The following is a 19,475-nucleotide window of genomic DNA, read 5'->3' as shown; positions in this document are numbered from 1 at the left end:
CGTTCATAAAACTGATCTACTCCATCATCATCGTGACTTGATGTTGGAGCGTAGGCTTGAACTACCTTTAATCTATACCTTTTACTAAGTTTGGTTATGACTACTGCTGCCCCCTAATTAATACTGCAAAATTCGACAATGTTGCCCACCATGTGCTTATGGTTTAGGAATCCTACCCCGTATTGCTTCTTATCTGGGAGACCTCTATAGCAGAGGGCATGGTCGCTAGTCAGCACTGTGTAAGCCTCACCAGTTCTTCTAATCTCACTAAAGCCAGTGATATCCCAAATCATGCCTGAGTTTCTCAAAGAGTCCTGCTAAGCTAGCCTCACTCGACAGGGCTCGGGTGTAAATGGTTGTCAGGATCAGGTTTCTATTGGCGGCCTGTCCGGGTCCAGAGATTCTTAGCACCCTCTGCTGCGTTACAGGTGTGACCGTCGCCTTGGTCACGTGCTCCGCAGCTGCTGGGGACCGAGGGCCATTGGTTGGTCTAATGAGTCATATTTAGTTCTAGTAGATAAACATAAGTACCCCAGAAAGTGGATGGGAAAACGGCGCCTGTGGTAGCTCACTTGGTAAGAGCATCGCACCCGTAATGCGAAGACGTGGGTTCGTGCTCCGCCTACGGCCATTTGTTTTTTCATCCACTTTCATTTCCATTCATTTATAATTTCTTTAATTCAATTAATAAGTATATGTAACTTTCCCTATGCTGTCATTGTATGTATATATATATATATATATATATATATATATATATATATATATATATATATATATATATATATATATATATATATATATATATATAGTAAACGTGCAGTGACGCTGCGGTATGAGAACGGATCTGTTTGATGAGACAGAAATGCTCGACTATCATGAAAAAAAGTGCATGGAGATGTTAGCGTGGATCATGGCCTTGGTTGCTTGTGCTACTCCATATCAATGCAAAAGTTGAGGTGACACACACCGTGAACATATGCACACACGTGCTACATATTCGCGTTAAACCTACTCTCTGTATCTATTCCGTTGTCCCCAGTAAGGCCAGAAGCGTGCGGTTCAAAAGCATGTCTCAATTTGAGATACGAGTCGCGATTCAAAAGAAGTACGACCTTCAGAGTCCGTCTCTGAAGGAGATGTTAGTTACACACAAAAAGTGTGGATGAAGCTCACGACAAAGATTAGACTAATGAAGAGGGAGTGTGCGCGCATGTGTATGTGTGTGTTCTACACCCATCACATGATAGGTGGCAAGGCAAAACGTGAAGCAACGTGGTAAGCACGATATGCTCTGGAACGACCCTTGCAAGGAACTGTCGTTGGGCATTAAAAGAAAGATAAACGAACGAGTGTGTAGAGATCTGTGCAAAGAAGCGAGTGCGGACGAGAGTTTTCTGAAGCAGGAACTTGAAATATCCCACTAACGGTTTCCAAGGAACGGCGCAATATCGCACGCAGAAGAGCGATAAAATCCAGTGATAAAACTCTCGAAGGGTCACACCGCAGACAGTTTCGTCTTGTGACTACGGAAGTCATAAACTATTCGCAGCGCCACACAAGACCATGCATTGAACATAACGTGCGCACGGTCTCTCAAGAGGCATGCAATGTTTCACGCATGGCTTGGAGTGACTCAATCAAGACTCGCACGCCAGATCAGCGCGAAAATAGCGTTGGATCTTTGGCTGGCTAGGCCCTTATCACCAAGGGTACTCGGCTTAGAACTATAGAATAGATAAGCCGGCACCTGGTGGAACAAATTGAGTGACTTCGAACAATGACGTAGGTATGCAAGCTTTGTTTCTGCGTGCTTTTCCTTTGTATAGCGGTCTCGTGTTTGTGGGCGGTTGCTGATAACGAAGGACAGCGCCGTACGCGCGGACCTCGAACCGCAAAAGCACCTCGCAGCGAGGGCGCCTGCGCCGAATGCAAGTCGGCCTGAGGCGAAGCCGCAGGCGCCACATCGTATTTACGCAGATGCTGATCGCGAAACAGGTCATCTCTCGAATACCGCGGCGGCGAATCGCATTAGACGATCTCTGCTTCCGTTTGCCTGGGCTGTCTGGGTACACTTCCTTGTCCAGATGTACGCGTTTCCACTGGGGCTGGGCGACTGGTCGACCCACGTTACGCATATCATATTGACCGCAAATAAAGACGGGGACAGAGGGAGAGAACACATAAACAGCACGGGCGGTAATTTTCAACGGGAAGTTGACAGTTACCGCCCGTGCTGTTTATGTGTTCTCTTCCTCTGTCCCCGTCTTTATTTGCGGTCAATATATGATATGCAGTAAATATCAACTAGGCCAAAGTGAAGTTCTTCTGATCCACGTTACCATTAATCGCTTGATGGCTCAGTGTTGACCGGCGAAGAGCACTTCGGCCAAATAAACCAAGCATGGTTCTGCGTGAGCGGATAGTTTGCGCGTTCAGGCATGCAAGCCAGTGTTTAGTAATCGGGGTTTCTGACGATGGCCAACTTACTTTTTTCTTCTGCAGCAGCCATCGCGTACTTTTTCATAAGGTACCGGGAATGAGGAACAACGAGGTAGTTCTTTTTCAACGCCAAGTACTAGGCGTACACTCTATTTCAACACGCACACTGAAAACTGCTAGGTAATGCAAAACGTAAGTTTTGGTTTTCTTAAGCGATTAATTAGGCGGTTGATTATTAGCTTACAGAAAGTAGCGATTAAGCTTATTAGAAATTTTAATAAACTCCCCACCCTAGTTTCTAGCGTTTTCCGCACTGTTCGTAAACGGTAAAACACGTGACCTGCCCAACTCCAATATTTCGTCGTATTATGTCAACTGAAATGTCATCTGCTCTCATTTCTTTTCTAATGCATAGTGCTGTCATTCTATTGCTCTTAGATTCACTGTCACCGCAGGGTGTTTTAAGCTGCCCTGCTATGACAAAATATATTCTGCAACAGAAGAAGTAACTACTAAAACATGCACATGCTGTACGAGTGAGCTAAATGCACTCATAGCACAGAAATCATGAACGCGCTATTCAGTTGGCCGTTTCCCTTTCGCAAAGTTCGCTCGACACGGAATACCTTGTACTTGCCGTCTGTCGTTCATGTAACATCTTCCCCACAACATCAACCGCACGCCAACGGAAAATTACGAATTACCTGAAATTCCCTGAAAAGCCTGTACATAAAACACATTCCATGTTAGCAGCTACTGCACAGGAGCGACAGATGTAATAGTTCTGCGGAAACCCGGAAGGTGGTAAGAAGTAATTAATAAAGGGAAAATGAAATATCCACCCAGTTGTATGGTTTTCCCGTATGGGCTCCCTTTGTAGCAATTGCTACGACTGGATGGATGTGCTATTTTTCCTTTATTAATTACTTCTTTCGACCTTGCGGGTTTCCGAAAAACTGTTACATCGATCTCTTACCTTTGCTTCGTGTAGTTGTTGACAAGTTCGACGTCGCCCTGCCATCTGCTGGCCGCCTAGTTAGGTCAGATGGTAGAGCAGCTGCCCCGGAAAGGCGGTGGTCCCGGGTTGGAGTCCCGGACCAGGACGAATTTTTCTTCAACTGCAAGGCTTTTCTTTCGAGGAACCCGCATGGGTTTCCTTTGTAGCAATTGCTACGACTGGGTGGATGTTTAATTTTCCTTTTAATAATAGTGACAGAGGTGACGAACACGGGAGGGGGGGGGGGGGAGCGAGGCGACGTACGTAACGTAGTAGGCAATTTCGACCCTGGTAAACGCTTCCTGGCTGGAGCCAATTAGTGGCTTTCACTACGCTGGAGATGGGACAATGAGTTTAATATGGTGACAGCCTTCTGCAGGTACCAGATACCAAGAAATAACAGCGTCGACGTGCCAGCGAGGGCAAATTTATCGTGCGAGAGAAGCTATGCAATTTTTGCGTCCGGTGTCCCTTTCGTCGAGTTTGGGATGTCAAGCGCCTAAATAGCCATCGGCTTCTCTGCGGACCTGGAAACGCTGACCCCTCTCCACCTCGACGTCCCGTGGCTAAGCAAGCAAGCGTCGAAAGGAGTGGGCATAGTTATCATTTCTAGCTTTGTCCGTAGAACTGTCATGTAGTGATGCGTGGACTCACCTTTTGTTCCTTTCCTAGACAAGCTATAAAGTCGATGTAGATGTAGATGTAAATGTAGATGTAAATGTAGATGTAGATCCTTCTGGTATACTGGCATGCATCAACCCTGGGGGATTGGACAAGAATCGGGTTGGTGAAAGCAAAGTGAAAGATATGGGGTCATCATGATATAATAGGTAAGTTGTGATCGAAATATGGATATTTGAGAACCTTCATTTATGAAAATGACGATTCTACCATAACCATAAAAATAAAGCTATTTAACTTCGATTAGGGTGAAAGAAAAGGAGGCTTAAGATGTATTCAGAGTTTAAATCTCGTTAATCCTAAAAGAATATCTTGAATGGCAGCGCTAACCTTCCCGTCACTATGCCCAAGTCTAGAGGCACCCAAAGTACACTTTGAACAGTTAAGTCTAATCCAAGAAGGCAGAATGATGTTTCTAACGTTTGCTTTCTTAAGCTAATAAATCATCGACAAAACATTTTAAAAAATGTTCTATTGTCTCATCTTACCTACATATATGACAAATCGGTGAGGGTACCAGACCAGTGCTGAATAAATAAAAATTTCAATAAATGCGACAGTGGAGCGTACTAATCTGGACTGACATAGATTACTTTTCTAGGGGTGCAGTAAGTGTGCTTAAAATGCGCGGACTTTGTTATAGATGGTACCGAGAATTCTCGCGCCATCATTTGCCTTCGAAATCTTGCAGCTATGATCGAGGCTGATGTAGGGAAATATTGAATGGCTGGGCAGACTATCAAGGGGTCGCTTTCACCAAAGAATCTGCCGTTTCGCTTAGAACTATATACCAGTATGCCCAGGTACCCGGACTAAACGGGTATTAGTTAAGTGTTGAGGTGCTAATGATTTAAACACTCACAAAACCTGAGATTCATTAGGTGCTGTTAGTGAACTACGCAAGGACAAAGAATCAGTTGCAATGATTGCATAATCTGTTAATGGGCTTCACTTTCGAAAGGCCAGTACTACCGCTAAATATTCTGCAAGAAATATCGGTGCAAAGTCTGGAAGCAGCAGGGAATATGACCCATGGAGAATGGGGCTGAGTATACCAATACCACATTTTTCTTCGTTCTGCGTGCCATCAGTCACTATGGCCACATTTATTTGGGATTTCATTAAATAATCCTGTAAAGCATCACTTAACATTCCGTAAGGTAGGTGTTTTTCCTTAGCTGGAAAAATATCGTCAAAGTGTATGTGAAGAGAATTTTCCCCTGTCGCAAGTGGGTTTTGCCTCTCTTGATTCTAATGTTCAACCGATAGAGAAGAGTTTGTACAAAATTACCTTGAGGTGTATGGAATCGAGGCCAATTTGCATTGAAACACATACTAGGCTGAGAAATGAACAGTTTGGCAACGTCTTATTGGTGATTCGTACGCCTCTACAAAAGTTTGTACAGTAAGTACACAAAGCCGAGTTACAAGAGAAGGAATTCTTGCTTCTAGATACACAATAGTATTTGCTACAAATTTAGGTATATATATATAGCCTTGAACACAGTCTTAATGGCTGCGTTTCTAGAACAAAAGGGCACAGCTTATAGGCAGGCCTCCGAGAGTATGATACACACACGAACTCCAAGACAGGGCGTACATACACACGGTAGATTGATAACAAGGTGGCCCTGCGTATCTCTGATCGACTGTTGCTCAGTCTACATAACTCCATCGCTCGAACGCCCTTTGCTGCAGTGTAATCTATGTGCGTACGCCACGAAAGAGCAGGGATGCAAGAGAACGTCGATCGTTGTTGTTGTTGCCTCGAAACATGGCTCGTACCCACGAGGGGGATTGGCCACATTGGATTGATTGAGAAGTACGCCCAAAAGGGGTAAAGGCAAACATTCAAAGCGAAGCACCTGGCAACTAAATGGTAACAAAAATTTTGAGAGAGCCTATGCTTAAACGTAGGGGAGAAATAATTTAAAGTCCGTTGCTGTTAGCACCAAGCCAAGAGCGAGTGAGTTACTTCTTTCTTTCTTTTTCAGATTTTGAAATCACGCTAGCAAATGAAAACGTGTTTGTCGTGTTCGGTTAGATAAGCGGGGCGAGGGAAGCCTCTCCATTGAAGAAAAAAATAGCACTGGTTATTAGGCTCTTCTTAAAAACTTGGATATTCACTACAATGACATAAAATGGGACCGATGTCATAACTGCAGTTGTAAAACTTGTGTCATCAGTGCGGCGCAGATATGTTGTTGTTGACCTTCAATGACCTGGCGCAACCCACGCTGGGGGATCGGCCATGAATCGGGCTACAAGGGTTAAAAAAGGAAATACTCATTTTGAGGAATATAATTTCATTTAGAACTGGTAATTTGAACTTGCGAGAAATAAAGTATATGTGATATAGATATAAACTACATTGTGTAAAGATATTATATAATACAAACCTTGAATTACAAAATAAAAATGAAATGAAATAAAAAATTACCATTGAATTCTTTTTTGTCTCGCACAGAAAATTGCAGAAGGCATCACAAACATTCGTGTGGCTAAAACCCGTTCGGTAACACCAAAGGAAAGGACCACCGAAAGAATGAACATCACATGAAGTTTACGTAACGGTTCTTCCAACAATCCTTCTTTTTTCTTTTTTTTTTTTTGTAAATGAATCATTCGTTCGGGCCTTTTCATTCTCATCGCTTTCCATGGACCTCAGCTCTTCACACCGTGGGACTTTCTTTAACAAAGCGAGAAGTAGACGACGGTCAAGGCATGTATCGCCTACTTTTCAAGAGAAAAAAAAATCACTCTGTACGGACCGCACATTCCCACGTTGGACAAACTTAGCTTGCACAAAAAAAAAAAGTTTTGTGAAGGCGGTCTTCGACAGAACTATCCTTTCGTGACATGCGTACCGTTGTTGACTTAGGCACTCGTTTTTATGCAGTGGGACGATCGTGTGCGGCATATTCGCCGCATATTCGCTGGGTAATCGTGGGAGAATTGCGCGACACGCTCATTTGCATGCAGTGTGCACGAACGCTGCGCGTATTACCGTAAAGGAAAAGGTGCGTATCGTACAACCTGGACATTCAACGCCACTATTTGTGCGTCCGCTGACTACATGTATCGACAGCAAGCAGTCTCATGTGCTTCCTCGTTTTTAGCCGTTGTTAAAGGAAAGCGTCAGCAGATGTCAATGAAAACTCGATTTCAATACACCTGCTGCTTATCTTACACCGAACGCTTACCGGCCTCTGCCACCAGGCGCGGTGCTCCCAGATTTACATTACGCCTGTGGCAGTCGCCCTCGACGGGCCGAATTCCATTTGTCAATTTCACGGAAACGCCGGCGGGTCAGTCCGGTAGTGTGACCAGCGAGTCGGGATTAGTCGAGTCGACTCTTTCAACGCGCTTGGCTAAATGCACGTAAACGCCGTCGGGTCGGTCAAGGTCATCCAGACTTCTGACTCGAGCCTCTCGCGTCGCGCTCACGCAAACGAAGGTTTGGTTGGTCTGGTGAACTGCCGGTGAGCTTTTGTTCGGTCACCAGCAATCGTTTGGTTAGGCCTCTGTCTGGTGAACTGCCGGTGAGCTTTTGTTCGGTCACCAGCAATCGTTTGGTTGGGCCTCTGTCTGGTGAACTGCCGGTGAGCTTTTGTTCGGTCACCAGCAATCGTTTGGTTGGGCCTCTGTCTGGTGAACTGCCGGTGAGCTTTTGTTCGGTCACCAGCAATCGTTTGGTTGGGCCTCTGTCTGGTGAACTGCCGGTGAGCTTTTGTTCGGTCACCAGCAATCGTTTGGTTGGGCCTCTGTCTGGTGAACTGCCGGTGAGCTTTTGTTCGGTCACCAGCAATCGTTTGGTTGGGCCTCTGTCTGGTGAACTGCCGGTGAGCTTTTGTTCGGTCACCAGCAATCTCTCCCGTCTTTCTCCCTTGTAAAGCACTTTTGCTCTCGTTTTCTTATGTGTTCCCCGCGCGTATTTCTCTCTCTCTCTCTCTCTCTCTCTCTCTCTCTCTCTTGTATTCGATCTTAGGGGAGTGCGAATAACAATTTTTGAGACCGAATAGAATGCGAATTGAATGGATTCCAAATCGAACAGCGCCAGAGTCGAACGGAATCCAATGGGACATCAAATATTTGTCGAATAGTTCTCGAATAACGAACAGCATTTTTCACCGTTAATTTATAACAATGTTGACATCCCAGCGTTTGCCACGTTAGCAAGTTTATTTCATTACGGATTACGCTGACCACTGGGGAGTAAGCATAAACCGAACGCTTCGAATTGAGTATTATAAACAAATAAGCACGATCCTTCGGAGCAAGCATGGTTGGGAATTGTCAGAATCAAAGTTTACAAGGCAGTCTTGTCAGACCGTTAATTAGCATCTGTATATACCTACGAGAATGAATCGGAGATGTCCGCTGACTGCTGCGATGTCAGGGTGAAGAAATTACTTTTTCTTTAGTTGGAATGGTTGCTGCAGATGGTGCCGCTATACCAAGTGTTTATTTTCCTTTCTTTTTTTATACGGCATTTTCAAAACATACCTGTGGATGACACTATTCTATCTTGAACTAGATTGCTCGAAGAGGTGCATGTGCACAATAAATCGAAATGAATAAGGGACTACAGTTAACCAAAAATCACTAATTAAGTTTTTAACTAAGTACATTGCGGCACATATTGTTACTTAACAATTGTAGCCCGCTAGTTAAAAATGCATATCAGGTTGTAATAAATTATAAGGATAGTACCAGTTTTCGTATATGTACCGTCAAACTTGCGGTAAAAAATGCCCTGCAGTAAAAATGTACTTGCATTTTTTTTTAGCAAGACACCGTTTTATGCATTGAGGCACAAAATTAACTCGACCGCCAACCTATTTAGTCGCACACTTTGGGAATTAATAGCACGAGACTGGTATCCAAAAGTTAATTCTTTCCAAGTCGATACACCTTGCGAACTCGCCGGTTACCGTTCGTAAACTCTAATATATGTCCTGTAGCAATTCGTTAAAAACCGTTAAATATCTGTAAAATTTTGTTGATTATTTGGTTATGCATTTCGATTTCTCGTGCAAGTAAAGTCAGCCTCTCCGAGTAATCCAGCTCAAGGACTAGAATTCTGCTATCTGCAGTGGCGTAGCCAGGGGGTGGCACACCGGTCATGCCCCCCCCCCCTCATCCTCCGCCGAAATTTCCGTGTTATTATGGGGCCTGCCCCTCTCCCCCGCTTCCCCCAGTCTAGTGCGTGCCCCCCCCCAAAAAAAAAATGTTCTGGCAACGCCACTGGCTAACCACCAAAATCAATTTTTAAAGATTATGTTTATAATAATAATAATAATAATAATAATAATAATAATAATAATAATAATAATAATAATAATAATAATAATAATAATAATAATAATAGAACACGCGGTATATCATATGTTATAATCGAACGCATTCACATTTAGCCCCAGAAGAACACACAGTTGCAGCGTCGACAAATAGCACTAAGCGATACACGCTGCCGATTGCTATGTCTGAGGAAAACTTGAATGCGAATCATTGTGGTTTAGCTCGAAAAGTCCGACTCCTTGAACGACGCAGGGCGCTCAACGTAACTTCCTGTTCTTTATGTCCGCGATCCGAGGACCCAATCGAATACGACAGTATTTTATTTGATATCACAATGTTTCCAGTAGTCGCACGCGTAGATCTACTTCGGGCCCCTGGGCCGACCGAGACAACGAATGCTCTGCTGTACCGCTGTTACGCCAGCATTCAGTAAGACTTAATGAACGGGCAAGAACCGTGCCAACTTGTGCCTCGGCGTGGGAAAGACTTGAGGGAGCGCGAGAGCGGCCCTTTCGTGTCGCAACGAAGGTTGCCCCATTTCTCGCCCCGTGCCTTTTCATTCCATCGCATATCCTCCTACGTTTGAGTCATTTTAATTCTTTTTTTTCTTGTTTCCTCTACATTTTCCGCCTCACAAAGCTGCGCGATTTATATTTCTCATTCGAGTTCCGGAACAAGAACCGATGGCGCTCGTTGTGCGTAGTACAAAGCGTTTTGCGCAGAAGTGATAGGAAGCTTAATGAGAGCAGCATTCCGGGCAAGTTGGTAATCCATTGCTTAAATGATATTGCGCTTGGTGTGTCGTCTTCTTTCACGTCCGTGTCGTTTTTATGTCGCGCAATATCATTTAAGCATAGGAAGCTCGTTAATTTTCTAGAATTCGGTTGTCCTTGTACCACAACGCGCTTCTCCGTCCGCTCTCGCGACGTTGGTCATACCGCACCTTCTTACCTATAGGACACCTTCGATTGTCAGATGGCCGCTGCGAACATGAAAATTTTGATGTCACCCGCCCCGAGCAAGCGAGTATCCAGCGAGTCAGCAAGCGGGCAAGCAAGCAAGCAAGCAAGCAAGCAAGCAAGCAAGCAAGCAAGCAAGCAAGAAAGAATAGGGTACCCGCACTGGGGGCTTCTCAGCAGAGGTTGCGCAATAGGTCTTCCGCAATACGTCTTCCGCAATACGTCTTCCGTAAGCGTTTCACGTCTGCGCAGTCGCTCCAGCAGCGATTTGAAATCGTAACGAACAGTGAAGGCGTGAGCCTCCTTTTCCCACTGATCATAAGAAATGCGCATCGATATGCCATTAATTTCTTCCTTTCTTTTTCTTCGTTTTTGCACCGGGGAGAGGTGCTGCTTGGTTAATACACCCGTGCTTATCTACCTGTCTTCATGTTCTAGGTTGATTGCTTGTGCGTTCTTTGCTCGCGCTATCACTCTAGAACTCCGTGATCTCGACGAACTTCTGCATGGTTTGTGTTTGTTGCTATAGTATGTCTTATCCGAGACATTCATGTATAAGAACAACTCGACCTATTATTCGTTCGTTAGTTACAAGAAGCCCCATCATTCTATCGCTCTGCACTACCTGCGTATTATTCACGTGCAGCGTACGCTGCCTGCCATAGCCCACAACAGACTGCTGCTGACCCTGGCGTCATCACGATAGTGCTGCTTTTTCAAGTCATTGCTGCTTCCACCATTCTATGTGCACTACGTGCACGTGTGAAGAAACCATCCGTCACCTTCTGTGCCACTGTTCTCGCTTCGATAATCAACGTGAGACTCTCCAGTGTGCCTTGAATAGACTGGATGACAGGCCATTTACGGAAGCGAAGATCTTGGGAGCCTGGCCTCACGGTTCATTAGCGCAGAAAGCAGTTCGAGCGCTTTTTCACTACCTGAGGGCAACAGACTTGAGTGCCCGACTATAGACATCCTACACCTAAGTTCTCTCTCTCTCTCTCGTTCACTCCCCATTCCCCTCCCCACGTGTAGGGTAGCAAACTGGACTCAATCTGGCTAACCTCCCTGCCTTTCCTTTCCCCTTCTCTCTCTCTCTCTCTGCTGCACATTTTCTGTATACCGTTACCTCGAACAGTAGCCACCTCTTTGTTTCTTTCCCTCTTTTTATTCGAGCATCTGCCACATTTACAGTGTATGCGCGAACCGTCACTTCACAGACGTTGATACTAAAATGCAGTCTGCAGCGGTTCGGTGTTCGTGATTGCTAATGCGCGAACTAATGTGGTCAAACTAAATTATCATTGCACAGAATCGATTCGCGCCTGAAGGAGTTAAAGCCAATAGCTCTCTTTGGCTGTTTCGCCCGTTTTCGCGAACGGTCGTGTTTGTACTTTCGCCACCCATACAACATAATTATCTGAGGCACACCCGGTGCTATTGCGCTTGAGCTTTGGAGCGTCTAAGGTTTATATGCTATGGTGATGCCCTCGGGAAGGAGAGTTTACCAGTGACTATAGGACAGCTTAGAACAGAAATGTACTTTTCTCCCGCCCCCCTCTCCCCATGTGCCGGCTAGGGCTCCGGTGGCAGTCGCCTTCCACTTCGATAGTGGCGCCGCTGGACAAGCGAATGAACTTGTGTGTCTAGCCATCTATACTACCGCGACAAATGTGCTGGTTAACGGTTGCGTAGCCTACAGAATTACGCAGCGAAATAACGAGCGCTGCATAAATATCATCACTGCAACAAATATGCGCCTTCCAGCGCATAATTCCCTTAGAAATCGAGTAGCTTTATGGAAGCGTTCGCCTGTTAACTTACATTGACAGTCATCGTCGATGGCTTCTGTGAACAGAACTACTTTCTTTGTTGGTGCATGACTGTCAAAAAAATAAATACTGGAGAAATAAATAAATTAGCAATAAATAAATTATAAATAAATAAATAAATAAATAAATAAATACGTGCTCGAGCAGTTTGTTCCTTTCATGCTGTGGTTCTCTGTAGAATTCTTTTTAAATTCTCTCTCTCTCTCTCTCTCTCTCTCTCTCTCTCTCTCTCTCTCTCTCTCTCTTCTCTCTCTCTCTCTCTCTCTCTCTCTCTCTCTCTCTCTCTCTCTCTCTCTCTCTCTCTGTTTAGAATGCACTTTCTGGAGTTCGACGAGCGACGTTGGTGACTTCATTGAAACAGCTCAAGCTAAGTAGGAAAAATTGGAGGCCGCTTAAGCTTTAGCTCGGGTACTCCTATCTAAATACATGTAAAAGGAGAATTCGTTTTTCTTGGCAACCACTGCACCAAATTTGACGACGTTTGTCGCATTAAAAATAAAAAAATAAAATCTAGTGAGTATTCATTTCTAATTTCTTATTTGTTTTGTCAATCTTTTATTAAAAATTGGCGAAAATCGAAAATATTCAGAAGACGAATCTATCAAGTTTGGAACTCTGTAACTCAGCAATGAAAAATGATATCGCAATTCTGTGAAATGCATCTGATAGTACATCTAAAGCGGACAAAATTGATATGTTACACGTGAAACTGAAAAAATTTAGTAATATGGGAATGCAACGTTTGCGGAACCCTTGTATACAACGTAACAAATTCACGCATGATATAAATTGACGTATAGAATTTGTCCGCTTTGAATGATGTAATGGATGCCGCTTACAGAATCGCGATATCTGCCCTTGATGCAGAGCTATTAATTTGTAAACTTCGTGCTTCTCTTTTTATTTTCGAACTTTCGAATTTTGAAAATTATTTTAAAGGCTCTAAATCGAAATTCCGCTTCCACAGTCACTAGAATTTACCTTTCTCTCTCAAATGCAACAAATTTCATTAAAATCGGCACCAAGGCGGGCTTTCTTGTAAAAATGCGGTCTCTTGCTTGGGTCGATCCCCGATCGCAGAGGTAGTTAGTGCACAGCCGCGCGAAAAGAAAGGAAAAAGAAAAAAGAAGAAGAAGAAAAAAAAAACCCCATCATTTTTCAGTTTTCTGTTATTGTCTCGCACTTTTAATATTTCAGTCTGAGAATATTTTGACTTAAATGGTATCGCTGTCGGTGTTTTGTTTCATGACGTTTATTTGTGAACTGTCATTCTCAATATACCGAGGAATAACTTTGTCAAGCATGTAAGACAAGGTATGTAGGCAACTTTAGTGGTAGAATGCTGTGGCAACTGTATAGCACGCGTATATGACATATCATATAGCATGGCGTGGCCTATCATATACGGGAATTTTGACTCACGGAGTAGCCGTCGCCGGACGCCGACACTTGGGACAGGGAAGAAACAGGGACTACGGTGTCATAATATTATTTCTCATAATATTCTTACACCGTCACAAAGACGCAAGTGCGCGCTTTCGTTCTGCCCCTGCGGTACAGCGCGCACCGAGAAACACTAAATATTTGTGAATGCTATATTTTTCCCCCGTCTAACTTTACCTAAAGTAAAATTTCAACTAAAAGCATGCATAAAACCCAACCTTCCATCGATAAAACACGCACAACACCCGTTCCCGTGTTAAAACTGAAACCGAAACATTAAAAACGTCTTTTCTGTTTCGGTGGGTGCAGCCAATTTGTGCAGCTCACATTTCAGAGATAATTCTTTGTATTATTATTATTTTCTTGCGTATCCAATTTCCTACCATAATATTATGTAATAGTATGTATTCGCCTGTAATTTTTTTTTCATCTCCCTAAAGAAGTAAGTAGGCACACACACACAAAAAAAGAAAAGCGCATTCTTTCTTTCTGGACGTGAGCCAAGAAGATCGCGCTCGTCAATAAAAATTACGTGCTTTATCTAGAACGCAAGGTGCGCCGCCATGGCATCTTTCGTACCTTCATCACACATGTGCCTCACGGAGCGCGACAGCGGATCTTGGTCATAATGGAGCAGCGGTACAGTTATCTAATTTGCCGATGCGTATTGAAAGAATGGCGTCATAATACCCGAGACCTCTCTAGCTCGCGATTCCAGAAGAGGAATGATCTGTCGCTAAGGCGCTAAGGGCTCCTCACACGGACTTCACGTGATCCCAGCTGTGTACGCCGGCGGCGGAGAGAGTGGAGCCGGTGGGGCCCTTGTGTTTTGTTGCTGCCCTTCGTGGACGCAGCACGCCAAGGTGAGGCTCTGCACAAATTGCAGGGGAGTGCTCGCTCGCAAGCTTTCCTCCTCGCGAAGGACGGACCGCCACACGAGCACTGTGTAAATGCAAACCAGGCGTCGCGCAGCTCAGACGGAGGAGTTGCTCTGTTCTTTGATATCCGAGAGCGAGTAGCGTTCGGTGTTATGCCCGCAGTCGAGTGCCTGTCAGTGAGTCACGAGCGTCGTGCGCTGCTTTGTGCAGGAGGCAAGCTGCCGCCGACTCTCGAGTGTCCCGCTTTCCGCTCGCCGACCCTGCCTCGGAAAGTTTGAGGACGACGTAGCCAAAATTCGAAGATGGCAGAAGCGAGAAGCGCCGTCGCCGGACTACAGGTGCGCGAAGTGGACGACGAACGCGGCTCCTGTGGGATCATTTTTCGGGTATGGCTGAGGACTGCCTTCCGGAAATACCATCGCGTCAGGTGAGTGTGTTGTTTTCATCTGACGTGAAAAGGTGGGTTCGGTTAGGCTGTGCCGCGTTCCAGCGATGCGTTTGTCAAAACAAGTGGAGAGCTTTCTTCTTCCTACTTCGATAACTCGACAAACACGGTGCTATCAACTGCGGCGCCATATCACGACGGCGATGCGCACATGTGTTGATGAGCTTGAAATGTCTTATGCGCGGACTGTGGCTGCTGGGGTTGAAGCGAGAAACTCTTCTTGACAGGTTGCTTGTGTCGTGTTGCAGACCGGAGTAGTTTGCAGTGTGCACGTTACGCATGACCCCGCCGCTGCGCTACGTGAAATAAGCGAGAAAGAATTTCGTTGGCAGTTTGTGCTGGCGAACGAAGTGTTCTCGCAGTTTCTAGTATCGCAAAGCGATGCAGGTAATTTGCTGGTAGACGCCATTGGAAATAAGAAAGTTCCACCATAAACACCCCGACAACTCGATCATTATGGAAGTACTACTTGTTGCTTGTCCAGCTAGCTTTGGCATTTCTTAGCCTGAAATCGGAACAAACAGTGCATGCACGAACATCGCAGTGGGAATCACGTGTCATCTTGTGGTTCTTAATGCTGGTATCCGTCTGCATCTCCACTTTTCAGAAAAAAAAAAAAAAAAACTTGATTCAGGATGAAATTGGAATGTCAACTTAAGTTCAGGAATCTCCAAGAACTTGAGTGCGAATTCGTATCTCCTTGCCCTTTTTAATACGAAGATTTTGTCAAACGTAGCTCTAACCCGAGAGAGCTTTTGGACGCATCATGAAGGAATGCTTTGCCAGCATAACTTGAGACAAAGTGCAAAAGAGCACGCAGGATGACAGAGAAGATAAAGACGCGGCGCTACTAACAACTGATCGTTTATTGCACATGGTTGAACATAAATAACGTATTACAAGAAGAAAACAGGGGAACAAAGCTACCATCACAACATAAAAGACTTTTTGGCATCATCATCCATCACAGGCTGCTACCACAATAGGAACAGGATTTCTCTATCTTTTTTTCTCAACATCGAAAAAGCATGCACTGTGGCTGTAAATCCTTGTTTGATAGATCAAAGGTGATATCCTGAAACACTGATCAAGTGACTAGGAAGCTTGTTGAGGTGTTCGAAATGAACAGAAGCAATAATACTGTAAGCTGCCCATATGTCTTGCTGTCGAAAAAAGATATTGCTCTTATGAATACTTTGGTTTTAGCTAAATTTCACAGGAGTGGGTTTTTTGGTCAGAATCGTTCAGCACAACACCGGTTATCATTATTTGCCTACCATCACTTGCCTATAGGCCGTGAATCCAGTTAACCTTTCTGCAGCAGCTAACTCGACAGTGAGCTCCATGTTTTGTCTTTTTCTGTGTTCAGTGCAAGAACAATGGAAATTTACTGTCATCGATATAAAAAAGGTGTTCACTTCCACACTGGATCCCCAACCTTAGCTGCCTTGGCATACTGACAGATATTTATGAAGTATAGAAACTCAACTTTACTCTTCTTGCCCACAAAAGGTTGACATTTGGCAAGAATAAAGGTTGAGAAAAACATAAAACATGTTTCAATTTTATACTAAAATTGGTCTAGAAAATCCAACCTGGCAAACAATATTATCGTGACATCATGACACATAGCTAAATTTGCTGACGTTGCGTCGCAACAATGCCAGGTAGGGTGATGTTACTCATAAACACTAGCGCTGCGAACGTGTCTTCCTGCTGCACTTGTGTGGGGCAGCTGCAGCAATTGCAGGAACGAAGCGAGCTTGTGTATCATGATGGTCATAATGCATTTGCTTCCTCTTGGGTACCGATAGTGAAACTGGCTTGTAAAAACAAGTATTATAGTAAATTATTTATGGTGTTATGATGCTTGCTTCTATTTCTTTCCTAAGGTGCAAAAGCTTTTTTCTTACATTTATTACAAAAAAGGAGGGGTAATAAAAAACTGGTCAAAAGTGCCACACCAGTACTCCTCTAAATGCAAAAGCCTAATTTCTTTACTGTAAAGGGGACTAAAACAGTACTTGCACATTCAGGCAGTCAAGGAACCTTGCCTCTGCATGCAAGTGAGTCTGTGTCAGGTTGCTGCAGTTTGTGTTTCTTGTACGTTAATCTTCTTACTCTTGTCTTTTTTCCCCCTAGGAATTCCATCAGCAATGGCATGTGGCCAACATCTGTGCACAATATCTGCATACTTTGTATATTAGTTTTTCTGTTTATGCTTTCGGACATAGAAATCGCAGAGTCAATCAAGGAGCTATTTTGGGATACTGGTGACAAACTTCATGTGCCTCATGGTAAGATATGAGTTCACTGTATGTTTATTTGGCTTTACCGCTACTGCATATGTAGTAGCAAAAGAAAGAAGAATGGAGTGTATATCTTTTCAGGCAGTGAGGTTGCTCTTGATTTCATAACAGCTTTTGTTTATATTACTTACAGGGTTTAAAAGTTCATTAACTGTAGCATAACATGGTGCACCATTTTCTTGAATACCTTGCTACACAGATTGTAGTCTTGAAATTGCTGGATTTTGTAGTCATTTGGAACCTAAACATCAGAATGTGCCAAAGGCATTTTTAGAAGTAGATGTTTATGAATAGAATAATAACTTTATTACAAGAGATACTACTGGTGCTTGTATTTATGGCTGCCTCTGTACAACCTACCCATGCATGATAAAAAGGGATGATGGGAACAGTTTGAATATGAATTTTCGTAATATAATCTTTTTAAACCGGGTTTTGCATTTGCATATATAAGATCATCTATCTCTCGTCTTCATTGCAGAAATTTTTACTTTAAGCCAGTACTGCCGATTGAACTTGGAGATATGTATCTGTCAAGTCATCTGCATACTTTTACATAGACCGTGTTTGTATAGACGAGCCTCGGAGATCTCAGTACCATTACAGGGTAGCTGCACTTTGTTATTTATGCTTAACAGCATGGTATTCCTTCAGGCACCCGAGACCCGGCTCTTGTAGTTCACATATGCAATCTGTAGGTAGTACTTGCGACTAATGGTGAACACCAGTATCATCGAAACAGTACTAACAAAAATCGGGCTCCTGAGTTACCTTTCTTCTTGTTCAGTATCATACAAGGCAACTGTGAGAGCTGTGTTAGTTACATTTATGATGGCTGTACACCTTCCCTTTTAAGCTATCTCATTACTAGCTGCTCTGTTTGTGTAGGGGATTGGTAGCAAAAATACTGCCCAGCCACATTCTTTAGTTATGTGACCTTGTGATTTGTTCTTGCTAAGTGTAATGCTACTTTAGCCAAAAGATAAGCTTGTCTGCAAAATGTTTTTATGTCTGCAGCTTTAAAGCAAACAATCAATCAGCACTTATTATTTCTATCGTTAAGTAACACATTATACATTGTGCCTGTTGGAGGCATAAGTTAGCAAAGTTCTCGCAGTACTATGTGCGAAGCCTAATCCGTTGTGATGGTTGGGTCAGAATGTTTATGTAGTAGTATTTGGTTCTTGTTGTTATAGTGTGACATTGACCTTGTTTTCCTTTCAGAACTCCCAGCCACAGTTAGGGCCATCATCGTTGCTTGCTTCATCAGTGTGGTGCTGTCCGTTGTATTTATGAAACTTCGCCAAATTATACTTCGCAGCTTACTAGGCTACCGAGGATGGATGTGTAAGTCAATTTATTTTCATGGGCATATAGGTAGAAGGTGTGATTTAAACATGACACAGGAAAGTGCATATTTATGTCTAAACATGGGAGAAATTCTCCCTCTTCCTGTGATACTAAGTCATCAGGCCAATCACTTAGGCAGTCCCATTTGGAGATAGTTTTGCTTTTGCAATATTTCGTGAGAATCTACACTGGACATGTCGAAGTATGTGGCAGTATGTGGCTCTTGCTGCTGTTTGAATATAGCGAGTTTGTAACAATGTCTGAAATGCTGTCGGCCATGTACGCAGACGCCTGTGGTTTCAAGTCTAGCGAAATCTCGCAAAAGTGAAAATGTCTCCAAAAGCAATCACCTGTAAATACCGCCCCTGCAGTGTTTGCATTGGGGATGTCATTAGAGTCGATGTTTTGACAAGGAAATTTATTTTTGTCCCTTTGTTGACAAGTCCCCATGTCAAAATGTTGGTTCCACCCACTGCAGTAGCCGAGTGGCCATGGCGTTTTGCTGCTGAGCACGGGGTTGTGAAATTGGTTCCTGGCCATGGTGGCAGCATTTCGACGGGGTCAAAATGCAAAAGTGTCCATGTACTTGGGTATAGGCCGATGAATGTAGCTTAGCCAAATGTCTCTCGTGTCTCATTGAGAAAAACCACCTCAACGGAAATACTAAAGAGTGCCTTTCTAAAATTTTCCTTTCAAGTGAACCTGCATGGATTTCTTTTTGTGGCTTGATTGGCAGCATTTAAGTATGACAAGACATTCCTTTTCACAAAGCTGCCTCCCCTTTGTGTATAATCTGCAGAATTTATATTGCTAACTAATGTTCCAGTTATTGGAGCTG

At 43.8% G+C, this 19,475-nt stretch overlaps 1 protein-coding gene across 3 annotated transcripts in view; it reads left to right on the top strand.

Annotated features, from left to right (window-relative positions):
* LOC142582729 (carnitine O-palmitoyltransferase 1, liver isoform-like) overlaps positions 1-19,475 on the top strand; it is a 137,736-nt gene that overhangs the window by 79,138 nt on the left and 39,123 nt on the right. For 2 of the 3 annotated variants that reach the window (XM_075692721.1, XM_075692719.1), the window contains exons 3-5: positions 14,744-14,960; positions 17,121-17,275; positions 18,512-18,634. In XM_075692721.1, coding sequence (XP_075548836.1) covers positions 14,836-14,960; positions 17,121-17,275; positions 18,512-18,634 — 403 coding nt within the window. In that variant the 5' untranslated portion in view covers positions 14,744-14,835. Of the gene's footprint in view, positions 1-14,176; positions 14,519-14,743; positions 14,961-17,120; positions 17,276-18,511; positions 18,635-19,475 lie in introns of those variants that run through there. The other variant, XM_075692720.1, reaches the window with a different exon arrangement.

The sequence above is a fragment of the Dermacentor variabilis genome, chromosome 5 (assembly GCF_050947875.1).
Source record: "Dermacentor variabilis isolate Ectoservices chromosome 5, ASM5094787v1, whole genome shotgun sequence".
Classification (NCBI taxonomy): domain Eukaryota; kingdom Metazoa; phylum Arthropoda; class Arachnida; order Ixodida; family Ixodidae; genus Dermacentor; species Dermacentor variabilis.
Note: the sequence above shows the minus strand (reverse complement) of the source record. Positions and strands in the feature narration are given on the sequence as shown.